This window comes from Rhinolophus sinicus, chromosome 2 (assembly GCF_057876585.1).
Source record: "Rhinolophus sinicus isolate RSI-liver-muscle chromosome 2, RSI-T2T, whole genome shotgun sequence".
NCBI lineage: Eukaryota > Metazoa > Chordata > Mammalia > Chiroptera > Rhinolophidae > Rhinolophus > Rhinolophus sinicus.
In genome coordinates, this window is record NC_142502.1 from 181636563 (window position 1) to 181655618 (window position 19056).

Below are 19056 nucleotides of genomic sequence, written 5' to 3' on the forward strand. Positions count from 1 at the left end.
GTTCTGGAAATTTGTAGCACATTTAGGCGGTATCTCTATCCTTCACATGGTTTTCTCTCTATTTAGGGACCAGGGATCTGACTAGGATAAAGCTCAAAATTCCCTTCCAGGTGGAAATTTCGGGACGATGAATTTAGTTCCCCTCTTGGCCTGTTGTACTGGAAATTTAATGTTCATCTTTTTGCTATTGATCCTTAAAAGCTTTTTTTTGCATAAGGGACATTTGCCCTTTGTCTATCTTAAATGTTTTAATTGAGTTGCCAAGTTTTTATTATGTATGATTTATCTTTTCAAATTGCTATTTAAATTTTATAAAAAATTGATTGTTATTTTTTCTCTTTCTGTCTTTTATGTCATCCTCTGAAAGGGCTTTAATTCCCAAGACCATTAAAATAGTTCTTCGTATTGTTTCTTACTACTTTGATGCCTTAATGTTACATTGAAATTTTAGAGCTATTTGGAATTTATTCTGATGTAAGAATTGTGGTAGCTGTTTAGATTTACTTCCACACCCCATCCCCCCAGTGATGTAGTTGTTTCAATTCTAGCAAAACTTAAAGATAACTTTTATATTTCAGTGTTATCATACCACAGAGAGAATCATGTTTTTCTCAAAACATGTTATTGAACTTGACAAAGTTGTTTGAATAGTTAGTATATATTTTTCTTCTCTCCCAAGGGATTGTCTCTCAGATGATGAAAATATCAAATAGAATCACCTTGGAAACTGGGAGTCGTGTTTGACCTAAATCTTTTTGGAAGGTGTTTTCAGAGATCATTTTGAAAACTAAACTGCCTGTATTTCCTCTTCATTCCATCCCTTTTTCTCCCACAAGGACAACCTTAATTTGAAAAAGATGTCCTGTGTATAATGTGGCAGCAAACTGATTGAGACCTGTGAGCCTGGAATTTTTTTTTTTTTAAATTAAAGTTTATTGGGGTGACAATTGTTAGTAAAGTTACATAGATTTCAGGTGTATAATTCTGTAATACATCATCTATAAATCCCATTGTGTGTTCATGACCCAGAGTCAGTTCTCCTTCCATCACCATACGTTTGATCCCCTTTACCCTCATCTACCATCCCCCTACCCGCTTACCCTCTGGTAACCACTAAACGATTGTCTGTGTCTATGAGTTTTTGTTTCTTATTTGTTTGTCTTGTTCTTTTGTTATTTTGGTTTATATATGTACCACATATCAGTGAAATCATATGGTTCTCTGCTTTTTCAGTCTGACTTATTTCACTTAGCATTGTAATCTTAAGATCCATCCATGTTGTCACAAATGGTCCTATTTCATCTTTTCTTATTGCCGAATAGTATTCCATTGTGTATATATACCACAACTTCTTTATCCATTCCTCTATCGAAGGACATTTTTCTTCGATAAAAGAAAATGGTTGTTTCTATGTCTTGGCCACAGTAAATAAAGCTGCAATGAACATTGGAGGACCCTTGTCTTTATGTATAAATGTTTTCTGGTTTTTTGTGTAGATACCCAGGAGACGGATTGCTGGGTCATATGGTAATTCTATTCGTAATTTTTTGAGGAACCTCCACACTGCCTTCCATAGCGGCCACACCAGTCTGCATTTCCACCAACTGCATTTCCAGTGTATAAGGGTTCCTTTTTCTCCACAGCCTCTCCAACACTTGTTACTATTTGTCTTGTTGAGGATAGCCATTCTGACTGGGTGAGGTGATATTGTGGTTTTTATTTGCATTTCTCTGATGATTAGTGATGGTGAGCATTTTTTCATATGTCTATTTGCCATTTGCATGTCCTCTTTGGAGAAATGTCTCTTTAGGTCTGTTGCCCATTTTTCAATTGGGTTGTTTTTTTGTTATTGAGTTGTATAAATTCCTTGTATATTTTGGATATTAGCCCCTTATTGGAGGCACTGTTTGCAAAAATGTTCTCTCATTCACTTGGTTGCCTCTTTATTTTGTCGATGGTTTCTTTTGCTGTGCAGAAGCTTTTAAGTTTGATATAGTCCCATTCATTTATTTTAGCTTTTACTTCCCTTGTCTTTGGAGTCAAATTCATAAAATGCTCTTTGAACCCAAGATTCATAAGTTTAGTACCTATGTTTTCTTCTATGCAGTTTATTGTTTCAGGTCTTATGCTTAAGTCTTTGATCCATTTTGAATTTTGGTACATGATGACAGATAGCAGTCCAGTTTCATTTTTTTGCACGTGAGCTTGGAATATTTAAATGTTCACAGTTGCTTTAAATATAGAAAATAGCTTATACATTCTTGTTGGTGAAATTATTTATTAGCTAATTTTTCCTATTGAGGAGACAGTACATCACAAGATAAAATAGTTAAACAATATAGAAAGCGTATATATTGACAATAAGTCTTTCTCCTTATTCTAGTTTCCCTGAATTTATCCCTCAGCTGTTTTTTTGATCAGTTTCCTATTTTTGCTGCCAAAATATTAAATGTCACCCTCTTCTTTAAGTCACAAATAAGTGCTTATTACTTCTCCATACGTTTCTGTATCTTTTTTCACTTATGATCTATATTAAAGGTTTTCCATATGAGTACATATAGGTTTTTCTTATTTTTTGATATTTGTGGACTATTCCATTGCTTGATTTTTATAGAATTTAATTAATTAGTGCCTGATTTAATTTTTATTTATTTATTTTTTTGTAAAAATCATTGTGGTAGTGAGTATTCATAATTATGTCTGGGCAAGCTCATCTGTATTATAAATTCCTAGAACTGAAATTCCTGGGTTCAGAGGTAAGTGCAGTTAGAATTTTGATAGCTGCTACAAAGAGGTTATACACCTTTCACACCTGTATTAGCGTGTATTAGTCCTCGTCGGATTTAAACTCTGCAGTTTTGCAAGAGCAAGCGGAGCCTGTATCACTCTCATATGGGTGCGTACGGGGGCCTCAGTGTCTTTATTTGATGATACATGATTGTAGTGTGCATTCGTGGTCTGGCCTCGACTGTCTTTCTAGACTCATTTTCCCATGTTCCTCTACATGCAACTTTCGAAAATAAGTTTATTTGTTAAATATACTGTCTCTGGGTTTTTAAAAATTTGTTTAAAATACTCCAAAGCTATCACAGATTCTTAGATTAGCAAATCAGAGACTTTCTCCTATATTTCAGGACTGCATTACCAACTGATTCTTCCCTTTTGATCAGGAAAAAAAGTCTCTTGTGCAGTTTCTTAGGTTCTTCTTTTTTTTTTTCGGAGGGGGAAGACAAAATTATCACTGAATCAAGATGTTTCTGTTTTTCCTAGAAGAATAGCTGGAAATTAGCTGAATTCTGACTATTTTTTTAAATTCTTTCTAACACGATCATTACCTTTGGAGTCAACAGTGAAAGGAGCCCTAAACACAGAATTAACACGTCTTGCTTCACAACATGGTGCCATTGCATGCTGTCATTGTGACCCTGTGCAAATCACTTCACCTTCCTGACATGCAATTTTGGCTCTCTTATAAAGTAGGTGATGACATTTGCCTGTCACATAGGCTTGTTATGAGGATTAAGTAAGATCACAGAAACAATCCAGCCAAGTACTTGGTTGGAATGTAGTAGGTTTTTGATACATGTGTTGGATTTCACATTGCTGAATATAGAAAGACAACTTAGCCAAACATGTATTACTTCTTCCTTAAAAAAAATATATCTGATTTCTCTTAGATGCTGCTTACAGCTGATAACAGATAGCCCCGCTGCCATTCAAGAGGAGCTAGATCTTATCCATGCCGTTGGATGTCTTGAAGAATTTGGGGTAAAGATCCTGCCTTTGCAAGGTGAGTTTTCTGCTTGGTGTTGCACTATTATTAACTTATGTTGTATTAATTTACTAGTGTTCCTTTTTTCGTTTTTTTAAACTAAAGAGTACGTTTGCTTATTTAATCCATTAGCGATTGATCCTGCCCTCTGCACCATTTTTCAAATGGAATTTAAGGGGAAACCCAAAAGCAAAAAAGACAATATTTTATCATAATTTATTATTTTAAGTTCCCAGTTATGACATTAAAAGAAATACTGTTAGTAACAGCGGTGTGGCTATTGGATAAAAACAACATTAGAAATAATTTCAACTGGGGATTATTGGGTGAGAGGTTCCGATTGATATTAGTTTTGGTATACGATTTATTCCTGGGTTTTGCTTCAGTTCCATAGATTTAGAAGTAGCGCTAAATGATAATAGTTCCCTTTTTTATGCTAATCGCAGAATACTCTTTAAGTCAGTGCTGTTATTTTAAAAGAGGGAATACTAGGAAATTCTTGTTTCGAGTTTAATTATTAGCAGTATATTTATATATATTTATTAGTTTCAGGTGTACAAAACAATGTGATTAATAGTTAGACATTTATCATTTATACCGCTCACAAAGTGAGGACCCCTCCCCGTCAATCTGCTACCCCTCTGACATTGTAAACAGCTGTTACATTTCCACTGTCTCTATTCCTTATGCTGTGCTCTGCTTCTTGTTATTAGCGGTATCTTAGCGTTGCTCACGATCTTGACCTCAATGTAAATGTCAGGCAAGTTCAGCCAAAATGAGCCTGTGGCTGCAGCTCCTGTCGGTCTCCTTTGTGCTGCGGGTACAGTGTGCGTCTCCCAGTGTCCTGAACCTCATCTCACAACAGGGAGGTGGATTTTCTGTTGCTTCACACCCTGGTGACCTCAGTGCCCTCAGTGACGCGGGTTGCGTGGTTATTAGCAACATGCTTGTCTGACGTCAGTGGGATCTCTTACCTTTATCCTTAACGCTAGAAATTATTGGAATTAGGGGTGGGGGAGGCACAGGTGTGTTCCTTCCATCTCTCGGGGTTTTGGTAAATTTTCATCAAAATTGTGTTGTTTTTTTTTTTAAACCCTCAGTACCTTTGGACAGTGATGGCCTATTGTAGATTTCTTGGTGTCTTTGTCTTCTGCAGAGTTTTGAGTCAGATGGATCTTAGTGGATCTCTTAGGGAATGCCAGTAGAGACATTCTCATATGAGTTTCCATTATAGATTTACTGAAAATTAGAGTTTGGCTTGTCAGACAAATTTGTTAGACTTGAAAAAGGTAGTATTACTATTGCTTTGAGTCTCATTGTTTGGAAACAGTTTGTACGTGATTATAAATGTCCCAAAGCCTCTTGAACAAGTATATTTAAGATGATTATTAAATCACTAGACAATTGTATTTAGTGGTATCATTCATATAATTTTTGAGCTCAGAGCTTCTTAAAATTGTGAAGATGAATCAGTTATTAAAAAGCATTTTCAGTTTACTCTCAAATGTCTTGTGATTAACTACCTCCCTAGTAATACTGACATTTTTAATTGAAGTTTTCGGTCCCAGGAAGAGTCCAGAGCACAGTGAGACTTTTGCCCTTCTCATATCTCCTGATAGGCCAAGTCATTATAGCTTTGACGTGTGTGTGTGTGTGTGTGTGTGTGTGTGTGTGTGTGTGTGTATTTTAGCTAGTATTTTAATCCAAGCAGATTGATACAATGCAACAAAAATTTTTCTTGCAGTCTCCCAAATGCTGCTGAACTTTGAAATACTAAATTGAGCCCTGATTTTTTTGTGGTGCTCAATTAGCACTATTTTTTGCTGGCAGTATTAGCCCAATCCGCTGGTAGGTTTAAATATCTGCATCCAAACCTGCAGTCCTGCTGTATCTTCGGAGAAGTTTTCTGACTGAGGAGTGTCCTAAGAAAGACATTTGCTGTCATGTCTTGACAGCTTTCCAGCTTGATACATTGATTTGGAGTTTCTTACTAGAATGCCTGTCAGAAAATCTTCTGGATGTGGAGAGGGTATTTTGCCTTTGAATACTCTGCATTGTGTTTTTGCTGCAGATACAATTGAAGTTTAAGCTGTTTGTATTCATCAGTAATATTGGACAAAGTAACTTGACATTTCAAGAGCTGTGGTCCAGGTATTTTTATAGTAGTCAGTGTACAATAGTTCATTTTGTCACTTTGTTTTGAAGCTTTCTTTGCCTCCACTGTAGGAGTCGCTGTGTCTCATCAGGTGAAGGCTAGTGGGACTAGCTAAATTATAATGAGTTGATAGAAAACAGGAACAGAAATACTATGTAAAAATGATTCCTTATGTATGAGTCTCCTCTGAAGTGTTTGTGTGTGCACATGTGTGTGCTTTTCCCTGCATCTTGGGTGTTCATGTTTGTGTAAATTATTCTTACTATTCAAATGAGCAGATGTAGGATATTTCAGTTGTCCCCCAGGTTCTTTCCCTAAATAGGCTTTTGTGGTTAAACCCAGCCTGAAGCCAGTTTTCCCACTTACTGCTGGTAACTGGACAAGAATCTTAACCTTTCCTTGTGTTTAAGTTTTGTCATTTACAAAACAGGGACACTAATAAGCGCCCTATCGACTTGCTGATGAAGAGTAAGTCTGTGTTTTCAGTGCCCGGGATGCAGTGAGAGCGCTGGGGACCTGCTGGCATTGTTCTTTTCCTTGAAGGGACTTTCTCCATGATTGTAGAATTAGAGTGGACTTCCGGCTGTGTCATTCTCCCTGCATCCCTTCCCACCATCTCTTCATTCTCTTTTCACTCCTCTTTCCTTCAGTAAGCATTCACTTAGGTGCTGTTTTCCCGGAACCGACATAATGAGGGGAATAAGGCCACTTCCCGACTTGGATTGACTGACATACTGATAATAAGACAGTGACACTGGAGTGTGATGTATGAGTTTCAATTCTGACTCAGCCACTTTGAGCTCTGTGACCTGTGACAATTTCATGTCTTTGAACATCACTTTCCTTAGATGAGGATAATAATAAAATATTCCCTTGACAGTCCTGAAACATTGAAAATCCTTTCATTAAAGGGCCCCATACTTAATTAATATTTCTGTGAATCTGTCAGTAGTAATAACATTTATTGAGTGATGTTTTTATGTTCTAAGTATGCTTTTCATGTGTTTATTAGTTCTCATACGTACTCTGAGACGTAGTGACTACTGTTGTCTCCAATTTCCAGATGATGAAATCTGGGTGCAAGGAGGTTAAGGAGCTTGCTTAGTTAGGTTCCATAGCTGGGAAACACAGCTATTCAAACCTAGGCGGCCTGGCCCAGGACTGCATTTATAAACCGGAGACTGGACTTTGCTCAGAGAGGTGTGAGAGTAAAAGATGGTTTGAGAAAGAAACTGACTCATTTTCTCACTCGTCAGTTAAGTGACCTTGGTATTATCACCTTCCACACCTCACAATTCAGACAGCGTCGTAATTAACTACATATGTTGTGCACCTTTGATGCAATTCATCAAAGTGGCTGAAATTGATACTTTACACCTGTGGTGTCCTGGGCGTGCACTGTCCCTGCCTCGTACGGTGAGGAGAGTGTTGGCATGTGGCTAGTGAGTCCATCAATAATTCGTATGTCAGACCTGTGTGTGTGCTGAATAGTAGGTCTTTTCTTTTCAGTAACATTTGAGATACATTGGTGAGAGCCACAGGGAAATGAGAGATCTTCGACTATTAAAAGATACATGCACACATATCCTTTTCGTGTTCATGAGCTCCATTTTGAAAAGGAATTTTAGTTGCTGAAGACCTCTTCCTGACATGGAAACAAAATAATATCTAAATCTTGAATTCATTTAAATGAGAAGTCACCTTTGAAAATATAATGTAGCATGTCCTACAATAAGCAATAAAAGAGAACTGTTGTAGTGCTTGTCCAGAGGGTCAAAAAATACATAAAGTGAAAAGTCATTTTAACATGGCAGTTGCACTCTATTAGAATCCTACTCTCCGAATTAATTTAATGTACTTGAAACATTAGTAGTATGTCTTGCTTAGGGCAACAAGCACACAAAGAACCAAATTTTAATGTTCCATTTGAAAGGAAGTTTAGAGAAATGATCCAAACATTCATATATTACGGAATAAGAGGATATGATATTTGCAACGTCGTCTCAAACAGCTCAGAAAAAACAGATGTGTGTGCATATATGTATTTGTGTGTATATATGTATGTGGGGAGGGAGGGAATGCATGTGTGACTGCACATGTGAATGGAGCAGTTTATTAATAGTTGGTTAAGCTTGGCCAAAAGTATAGAGGTTTTTTGTACTATTCTTGTAGCCCTTCTGTAAATTTGAAATTAAATCATTATAAAGACTTACCAAAAAAAAAACCCATTCCAAAGAAAAACCACCACCTCTCTCCTTATCTCCCAACCCCTGGGCTTCCTTCTGCCTACCTAGAAGAAGTTTTGGGGGAACATGGGATGAATGGGATATAGCCATGGATTTAGGAATGGGTAAAGGAATGAAAGTGTAAGAACCATTGAAGGAGCTGTGTTAAATTCTGGTCCCATCACTTTTCCTGTGACCTTGACCAAAGTACTTAACCTTTCTGCACCTCCGTTTCTTCCCCTGAGGATAATGGTACTTGCCTTGTAAGGGTCTGCCTTGTAGGGTTAATATGATAAAGCACCTATAACAGTGCCTGGGACATAGGTCGTGTTCCTTTAATGTCGGCTGCTATCATTAAGTTTTTGATGTATTTATTGGGGCCCAGCTTCCCAGGTAGTACCACGCTTCTTAAAGGTTGACACCTAAATAAACATCATTTCTTCCTGGCGTGTACATAATACTTTTTAACTAAAGCTTTTTCTTGTTTCCTTTATTTTAAATGTTCTTAATTACCTCCTAGTGTGGATTGGTATGATCAGACATGTTTTATTTTCCTAACAGCTAGCTTAAGTGAGAGCATCACTTCAGTTTTTGGAGGAGGGTTAATACATTGGAACAGTGAGCACTTCTGGGGTGATGTTGTGGAGATAGAAAATGGATATGAAACATGGAATGGATTTCAGTGTGGTAAGGGCAAGGTCCCTAGGGCCTGACCTGGCACTTGAAAATGTGACACTTTTTCCTGGCTTCAGAAAGCCCATTCACTTGCTGTTTCAGAAGTTTGGTGACAGAGAAGATCCATGTTGTACATTATTCAGAAGCAACAATAACTTGAGTTAAAAAAATATTGTGTCTTTTATTCCTTTTTGATCTGGAGGCTAGCACAGTTTTTATTTGATTTGGTTGCCTTTCATTAGGAAGGTAATGATGCCCTTTGGTGATGCCCCTGGTTTCAAGTCTTGATTTAGCTTGTCTTTCTCTCCTAGTGCGATTGTGTGCTGATCGGGTCAGCCTCATCAAGGAGTGTATTAACCAGTCCCCCACCTGCTACAAGCAATCCACGAAGCTCCTCGGCCTTGCTGAGTTGCTGAAGGTAGCCGGTAAGTTTTGGATGCTGCACTGTAAAGTTTCTGTTTCATCCTCATCATGATTTTAGGCGAACATCAGAATGTATACCTACGGTTGTCAGAAAAGCTGCTTTTTGGCAAGGATATATCTTTTCTAGAAAGACCGGAATGTTATGAAAGTGTCTCATTGCACCTCCGTGTAGGGCTTCGTGAGTGTCCTCTTAAATGACAACTAGTTTCTCCCACAGCACTTGCTCCACCGGAGAGCAAGGAGGAACCTGCAGTGCCTTATGACCTAGTCTTGGAAGTCATACATCATCTTGCCCTCCTTAGTCTGTTTGTTAGAAGTAAATCACTAACCAGCCTCCACTCAAGGGGCGGAGCATCAAGCTCCATCTTTAGAAGAGAGTAACAGAGAATTTGTGGACATAGGTAAAATTATATTTCATATACTCAAAGCCTTGTCATGCCGTTAATCTTCTCTTACTCACACTAAACTTCTGAATTATTTTCTTGAGTAGATTTCTAGTCTGACCATACTCCTGGACATTCCCCCTAAGCATCTTATTTTGTTCTGTTTGTAATATTTTTCTAGACACCATTCTTTTCAGGTCTGTTTTCAGTTATGCTTTTCCTTTTAACCACCTGCTCAGATTGGAACTTTCTAGAATTAAAAGCAGTTAAATATCTGTACTTTGAACTTCAAGATGAATGTTTGACGTGTCTTCATATAAAAGTTTACATTAGTAATAATTGTCATTTTATGCTTTTATACTTATCTGAGTTACTGTGTCTCATAGCAGACATACTGAATTTCATATTGAACACAAGGAAACAGGACTAAAGAAGTTAAATCATTTATTGAAGATTTCACAGTTACAAAACCTTTCTTACTTTGAATCCTTTGCTTTTGCCCTATTTTTCCACCTTTTTTGACATTAGGTGATGGTAACCAATAGACTCTTACTTAAAGTCAGCTGATTAGGGGCTTTCATTACATCCCTAAAATACCTTCACAATACCACCAGGATTGTTGTTTGTAGCCTAGCCAGGTTGACACATGAAAAAAAAATAAATCACACCTGGCCCTTCCATTTTTGATTTAGATATTCTGAATAAATGCAGACATTTGAAAAGTATTATCTGGGAAATAGGTTTTTACATTAAGTGTGATATGTGCATTTATTATTAATAAACATTTATGTTGTTCCAGTTCTCATCTTACATGTTAGCGTAGTGTTGGAAACATTTTCCCTTCTTCCCTTTTAGGTTCTTTGGTTGGTCTAATAATTGGATGTAAGACAGATGAAGAGGAGAAAAACTAATTTAATGCCTACAGGAGCCCCAAGAAGATATAAGATTCAAAGGCATTCAGTTGAGGCTTAGATACTTTCCTGAGCTAAGGAGAGGGGAGTAGGGGTTTGGGCTTCAAAGGGAAGGAAGACGATTCACAGGAGATGGGGAGAGCACATGTTTGCTCACCCGCCTTTGCTATGCGTGCCCATACGTCTTCCTGATGTAAAAAGTTCTCTCTGATAACAGTTTTCTTCCTGGTTCAGGCTCCCTATTGAAATTCGTGTGGGCAGTGAAGGGGGAGGTCAGAACTCTTCCGGAGTCTGTGGGGTCTTGATCGCCTTCAGCTCAAACAATCCACGTTCCAAAGTGGTACATTTTGGGTGGAATATTCTGTTCCCCTTCATTAGTGACACTAAAACATGAGTGTGTTTTCTGCTAATGTTATAAATCTTAGTGCAGAATAATCTTTTTTTTTTAAGAAACATTTTGATTAGCTTGGGCCAATACTTACCTTGGATTTTATTAAAGCACAGAAAGAAGATTCATGGGGAGATATTTATCAAGTTTCATTCAATCCTTTCTGTGATACGTTTAGTTTTTCTTCCAAACCACATTGCAGCTTAAAAATGCAAAGACCATATACATATTTTCTGTGTTTTTTTTTTTTTCTCCTGGAAATACTGAAAATAATTTTAAGGTTCTACTACTTCATTAAAGTACACATTTTTTCTTTTTTTAAGCCTAAACATACAAATTGTATTTGTATTATAACTTTGAATTATTTGTCTTATAATTGAAAATTACATTCTGCATTGAACCTATGCCCATTTCATTGAGGATTTATATTTTTGAGCCCCTGTTATGTTTGTGACTTGGTGCCGGATATTGAGAATTCAACAAGGGAAGCAGCCCATCTTCCAAGAGCTTAAATTCTGGTAGAGGGTGTAGACCGTTATAAGATAATCACAATAAATTGGTATTCAGAGAACTAAAAGTAAAGGAACGTAGAGGAGGGGCACCTAAAACACGTATTTTACATGAGGAAAGTGTGGCGATGTCAAAGAAGGAAGTGACATCCCAACTGACTTCTAAAAAGTGTTCTTGGGAAAGTAATTGAAGATCTTTGTGTTAACACAAGCTCAATTTGTTAATGTGTTTTTAGAGGCTAGACGTTCACTATGATAAATAAAAGATTAGCACTGTCAGTGAAACTGTAAAATTACATCCGTTTTACTTTGCATTTAAGTTTCCCCTTTGCGCTTAAGTTTGGCCTCTTATTTTCCCCCCCTTCTTCTGCCTCCCCCCCACACACTCTGGTTCAAGCCATTGTTTCTTAACCTAGTTGTGTAGGACACATGCTGGTATTTTGAGCCTTAAGTTTCCCCCCTTATATTTGTCATTTATTAATTATGATTAGAAACAGAATATTCAAAGGGCAAAATATTAAAAGAATGAATTTTTTTAATCAACATTTTTAAAGTCCCTGTTGGAAGGAAAACTTTTCCTCTACCTGCTTAGGTTGGAATGGCTCGTCTGGGGCTGCTGTTAGTCCTCGGTTGTCTGGGAGACAGACCTGATTCAATTAATAAGTAGATTGGAAGGTCACAGGTATGGGGACATCTTGTCTTAGAATCTTTTAAAATCAGTCTGATCTTTACTTTTTATTTTTGAATTAATTTGCCAGACTGTTAATGAGCTCTTTTAGCAGTTGATGCTGTTGAAATCATCGCGTCATTTGTGTGTTCACAGGTGAAAACTCAGAAGAAAGGCAGGGGCAGGTTCTTATCCTTCTTGTTGAGCAAGCCCTTCGTTTCCATGACTACAAAGCAGCCAGTGTGCACTGTCGGGAGCTGATGGCCACAGGTGAAGTAGACGACTGCTTAACACTTTGCTCATGTCCTCTGTTCATGATAAGGCATGGAATGGTCTGTTCTGAAATCCCTTTGCCCGAATGGTAAGCCAGCCACATTGTGTTCATAAGACCTGAGCGGCATCTGGTGAGCTCTGATACGTATGAGTGCCGTGTGCTTATATACTAATAGAAGTACTGGGATGAGCTCAGGGGTTCTGTTTCCTCGGAGATTTTGGTTGCTTTCCATTTCCTATTAATACAGTCTCATGCGTTTGAACAATTTTATGTAAAACTGCTCTAAGGCCTTTTAATGTATTTGCTATCTAAAAAAAATTAAATTTTTGAAGTATCTACAATTTGTGACGACATAGTCAATATCTCTGTTCTTTAATTGGTTTAGAAAAGATAACATAGTGTTTTTTAAATGAATGTTGAGAAATTGGGAAGTAGTTTGTAATCTAAAGTTTTCCAGATTGAATTGCTAATTCAAGTCCCTGGAGGATAAGCAGACTTTATTGTGGAATCATGTCTCTATTACAGAACATGGCACATTCTTTAGTGGGTATGAGATGCTGCGTTATCGTGGTCTCTGTACTAAATGATTTACTTTTTGTAGCTGTGCCTGAAGCTATAGAAGCCCAAACATGTCTTTTTACCCACTGTCAATCATAGAGAGTGTTTAAAAATGCAGTACTTCGCTTTGTGATAATTTATGGAGCTGTGCACTTAGGATTTGCATACCTTTTGTATGTATATTATTAAAAAACTATTATCCCGACACTTTTTAAAAGTAGTAAGGAAGACTTTATTCAAGACTTTTGCAATAGATGTTAAGACTTGCAATAAGGGGAGAGGATTGAGCTGAGCTCTGAATATAGAAAAGACAGCTTGGGATTTACAGCTAAGGAACGGGGGGCGGGGGGTCAGTAGATGGAAAATTACTGTGACGAGACGTCCAGGGGAGGGGGAGTCTTGCTGAAGGTAGGCCAGGATGATCACAAATGTCAAGGATGAAGGATAAGGAATTGATCAGATATCAAAGGTGGTCGGTTGTCCAGGGCGAGAGACTGACTTAGCAGGATTCTTGCTAAAACTGGTCCAAGTGCAGGCCTAGTGGAGAAGAGCGCTCCGGCGGCCTGCTGGGTTCCGCCGAGAGAGCCTTTGTCAGTACAGCTCTGCAAGCGTTTAGAGCTCTGGAAAAACTCAGTGGTTCATAACCTCAGCATCAGCAAATTATTGTCCTAAAGAGCTGTTTCTATAATATTAACCCAGTGGTTTCACCGCATAAGTTCAGAATAATTGTCTTTTCTGAAAAAACATTGTATTACTCTAGAATTGTTCATTTAGAGAGCTTTGTCTTCATTTTATTCCTGTAAGGTGGCACTTGGATTAATTTTTACTTCATACATTTAGAATAATGATTTTAGGCTGAGGCTTTTATACTCAGGGAAAAGAAGCCCTGCTTTCAAACCGGAACTCCTTCGAAGAGGAATAAAAGTCTATAAGAATTCACAGTGTTAAAATTGTATAGGAAATAGATCTTCACTGGGAGTCAGGGGCTGACTGTGTTCTTGGCACTGTCCTTGGATTTCTCCTCCTATAAAGTGAGTGATTGTGCGTAGCTGTCTAGAATAGTTTTTCTGTTTCTAGCACTTTGCAGTTTACAGAATTCTTTTAAATACAAATGTTATTCAACCCTTTCAACAACCCAACGAAGAAGGCATTATTATTATTGTCCCTTTGTGTAGTAGTAAAGGAAGTGTGATCCTTGGACCTTTGTCAAGCTCACACGAGTGCGAAACAGCAGGGATGGGCCACACCCTCAAGTCTTCTGAATGTAGATAATCCAGCTTTTTACTCAGTATTGAAGCTCAGTAGATGATTTGTAGTCATTCTCAGGTAACCTAAAATTTAACAGAGTTGATCAGAAAACCTTGTCTGGAGTAGTGCCGAACTTTCTGGAAAATAAACCAGCCTAATATTTCTTTTCTACCTTAGATCCTTATGTGTTTCTGGTTGTATGATGTGTGATTAAACAATACAGTGAATGTTTAAATAAAAAAAAATTACAATAAAAGGCACATTGCTATTAATCCCCCTCAAAATACTCCTCTTCACTTCAAACACACTTATCCATCATGCTTGCCACTTTCTGAAGCAGTTCTGGAAGTCCTCTTTCGTGTATGTCTTTAGTTGCGCTGTAATGGTTGCCTCCATGTCCTGAATCATTTTAACTTTGGGGAAGAGCCAGAAGTCACATTGTGCCAGATCCAGTGAGTAAGATGGATGGAACATACCCTAATGTTTTTATTAGACAGAAATTGCCATATACCAGAAGCAGTGTGTGACGTGGCACATTGTTATGATGGAGGATGATTTTCAGCACACTTTAAAACACACCTTCTCTCAAACGTAGCTCACACCCGACTGACTGCACGAAACAAATTGAAACTTGTCACACACTGTTCGTAAGGTTCAACATGCCGCTTCCTGTATTGAAGATCCCTGCCTTTCCGGATGGCACTCGGCAGCAGCATTCACTGTAGTTTTTTTTCACACCTCATATAAAATTGTGCATTACTGATAACTATGATTTTGCTTTGGTCACAAGACCTGAGCAAAAAGCCACTGAATTTCTCATGTTAAATTGGTGATTTTGTTTTTCTGGTGAAAATCAGTTGTTGTTTTCTTGCCAATTTTGCAGGTTATTCTAAAAGTTGGGATGTTTGTAGCCAGTTAGGACAGTCGGAAGGTTTCCAGGACTTGGCCACTCGTCAAGAGCTCATGGCTTTTGCTCTGACACATTGCCCGCCGAGCAGCATTGAACTTCTTTTGGCAGCTAGCAGCTCTCTGCAGACGGAAGTAAGTGCTCCCGATAAAGTACATCTTGAATTGTACCACGAGCATTTTGTGGAGTATGTGGATCTATGGTTTGTGGTCATTTTTAAAATCATGTAAGAATTTTAATTTATGAAAGAAAAACAGTCTGTCACTTATGTGAAAAGGGATTAGAAGATGTTTGGATACAACAGTGTTGTTTGCTTTATTAGAGTAAGGAAGCAGATGTGAGAAAAATAGGAAATAATATTAGAAATTAAATTATTGAATATAATGGGAAAAGTTAGTGTTGTCATGAATAAAACCTGTTAGAGGTGGCCATGTGAAATATAATTGAAACCCTATAAATTAAAACCGGTGTGGCATTATCCGCTAGAGGTCCAGTGGAAATGGTAGGGGAGTAACCTTTGGTTGGGGAGATGCTAAATGTCCTAAAATAACAGGATAGATCTGCATACGAGACAATAGTGCTCTTGTTGGAAAACATTGTTAAATATAGGGAGAGATTCTGAAATTCCCATTTTCATATCCTAGTCATTCCTTGCACTGGATATAAGTTTTCTCACAGCTGATTCTTATATCTGAAACTGTTGCATCCTTATGAAGCTGTTCCCGTCTTGAAGAAAACCTGTTACTAAAAAGTATTCATTGTGAAATAGCATTTTTTGTTTCTCAGAAGAGTATTTCTTAAATGTCTAGCCTACATTGTGAAGAGAGGCAAATTTAAAAACACAATTTCTTTATAATATATGGTGTTCCTTTTTTCAGATTCTTTATCAAAGAGTGAATTTCCAGATCCATCGGGAAAGAGGGGAGAGTATTAATGTTTCACCATTAATTAGTAAAGCGCTACCAGAGGTAAGTTAGTTTAAGAGGGAGGGAGGTGTTTAAAGGGTGGCTGTGAGTGGAATGAAATGGGAGTCGCCTAACCTGGTATATGAGAGGGGTTTTGTGTGTGTGTGTGTGTGTGTGTGTGTGTGTGTGTGTGTGTGTGTCTTTTTCTTTATGTCTGTAGAGACTTGTTATAAAAACTTTCTTTTGTGTGTGAATATAACATTCACCTAGAAAAATACACAAAGAAAAAATGTCCAGGTCAATAAGTTATCTTATCACAAAGAAAATATCCATGAAGCTACCACACAGTTAACAAAATAGTCGTGACTAGTTCTTCCACAAGACCCCCCTCCCCGTTCACCTCCCCCGCACCCGGCCTCCCAATTTAGTTTCTCCTGTCCCTCTCCTACTAGAGATCACCCCTGTCCTGACTATTCCTAATACCAGATCTTTGTGTTTATTTGTTCTAGTTTTAAATAATTTTAATACCTGTTACACCCCTCTCAATATGATGGGCTTAATTTTATGTTTTTGTGTTTACTTATAGAAATAGTTACGCTCCATATTTTGTTTGTGAGTTTCATCTGTGCTGATGTGTGTAGCGTCGTTTATTCACTGTTACTGCCGCACAGAAATTAGTTGCCGTGTGCGTATATGACGGTTCATGCTCTAAGATCCATTGCCATTGGTTTGTTTTCAGTTTTGGCTGCTCAGAATAATGCTCCTTTGGCACTTTGTACGTCTCCAGGGCGGCTGCTTCCTTTCTCCTGGCGCCTACCTACCTCGCCCTGGAAGACTGTGTTGTCAGATGTGTGTTCAACCTTAGCCCATAATCCCCAAATGATTTTCCAGTGATTTTTACCAGTTGTACGCTGACAGCACTGTTTGCGAGTTCCATTTACTGCATTCTAGCACCTTGGCACTGTTACTTTTCTGTGTATTCGTGATTTTGATTTGCATTTTTCTGATTCCTGATGAGATGGGATTCTCTCAGGAGAGGTCTTCTTTTGTGAGCTAGTTCTATTCTCTTGCCCATTTTTGATTGGCTTTTATTCCCTTTTCCCTTTCTCCATTGAAATTCTTATGAATAAAATTTGTCAGAACCAATTAAGGAGGAAGTATATACCCAGTGACACCTCTCTTCCCTTGGTCATTGTTTGCTCCATGGAATTTAACTTTTCCTGACTGTTTCTAGCAACAAAATTGGCATTTTTTTTTTTTTAGGTCAAAGAAAGTAGCCCTGTTCCTGATAGTCTAATTAGATAGATTAAAAAATGATAATCCTCGATTTATTACAGAATTGTACACTTGAAACCTACACAATTTTATTATGTTGTCACCCAATAAATTTTAATTAATAAATGGTAATTTTCTTTATAGATTGATTTTCCACAGGATTCATTTAAATTGTAAGTTTTATATACAAAGTGTAAAATGTCATTCATTTTGTAGTAACCTGTTGTGATAAGTGAGCTGCGTCTAATCTTTGTTTTTTAAATTAATTTATTGGAGTGACAATGGTTAGTAAAGTTATATAGGTTTCAAGTGTATATATCTATAAAACGTCATCTATATATCACACTCTGTGCTCACCTCCCGGAGTCAATTCTCCTTCCATCACCATTAATCTTTTGCTTTAATTGGCTATACCCATTTTGTCAAATTGATTTGTAGTGGTGTACTGTATAGTTACTTTTGAAAGTCTCCTACAGTTACGGAATCTATTGATGGAAAGTTAGGACAAAACTATGGAATGGGTATCATTGCCCCATTTCAATAACTTTCTTTTATATTAAAATTCAATTTGACAAACATTGAATGTACATGTGTATCCCTAGTTCAGTGATAAGTGGTCTCAAAGTTGTTAGAATGCGACTTTTTGCCCTTCAGGAGTTTTCCTCTAATCCTCCTGTGATGCTGACTCCAGTGCAGCACTGACCCCTCAGCTTTTCTCCAGTGAGGGAAATGTTCTGTATCTCCACGGCCAGCGTGGTGGCCACTGGCCGGCCACATGGAGCTATTGAGTGCTTGAAACATGGCTATGTACTAAGGAATCACATTTTAAATTGTGTTATATTTAGTTAAGTCAAAATTAAATAACCACATGCGACCACTGGCTACCAGACTGGACCTCACAGTTCCAGAAGCTCAGACACTCAGTAAAAGGTTGTGTTCTGCCATCAGCACTGTGGATGGTGGATTTTTTGTTGTTGTTGTTGTTGTTGTTGTTGTTGTTGCACTTCCTCAGGATGGAAGCCGTAGGATTTTCTGGGGGCTTGGAGTGGTGGGGCTACATCTGTCCTTTGGCAGGTTTTGACTTCCAGTTGTACTGATTAGTTACTGTTCGGTTTTCCTCACTGGATGTGGAAGCACATTAAATTCCGTGATGTTTCCTCCATGGGATTCAGAGCAGCTCTTCCACTGGCCACAGTTGCCAAGTGTGCTTTGTATTAGGAGTTGGCAAATTTTCCCGTCATTCGAGGTCTAGTTGAAGACCTACTTTTAATGAGGTCTTCTTTGTCCCAAGTTTTGTATCTTTTGAGGCTCGGATCCCTCCCTACTTGCTGCAGCCACATCCCCCGCTCTGTCTCTCCAGCCTCGTCTCTTTTCCTGCCTTCCAAATACGCGCTGTGTTCCAGTCACACTCACGTCTCCACATTCCCTGAGTGGACTCTTGCACACCACGGGTGTGACTGAGAGTTTTCTCTCTGCCTTTCTTGTCTTGTGGTCTGGTCCACATTACCTCACTCCTCCCGTCGAAAGTATCATTTTCTTTGTAGTTTTCTTTGAGTCCTCGCATTGTCCCCTCTTCTTTATCCCCCCACATTCTCACACCTTTGCGTCAGCACTTGGATGTGTGGTGCTGTGTGGTAACTGCAAGTATGAATGTGTCTTTGTGCTCTGCTCTCTCCGTAGCGTGCTTGTCACGTAGTAAATGCCTAGGAAACGTTAGATAAAGCTCAGCTGGAGGCTCCCACTGCATCAAGTTAGTCTATGGTAAAATGAATTATAAGACA

At 38.1% G+C, this 19056-nt stretch overlaps 1 protein-coding gene across 2 annotated transcripts in view; it reads left to right on the top strand.

Annotated features, from left to right (window-relative positions):
- Positions 1-19056, top strand: part of NBAS (NBAS subunit of NRZ tethering complex) — a 274620-nt gene that overhangs the window by 136905 nt on the left and 118659 nt on the right. For both annotated transcript variants that reach the window (XM_074331709.2, XM_019751941.3), the window contains 5 exons: positions 3678-3790; positions 9139-9252; positions 12265-12378; positions 15072-15229; positions 15974-16063. In XM_074331709.2, the coding sequence (XP_074187810.2) occupies positions 3678-3790; positions 9139-9252; positions 12265-12378; positions 15072-15229; positions 15974-16063 (589 nt within the window). The remainder of the gene's footprint in view (positions 1-3677; positions 3791-9138; positions 9253-12264; positions 12379-15071; positions 15230-15973; positions 16064-19056) is intronic.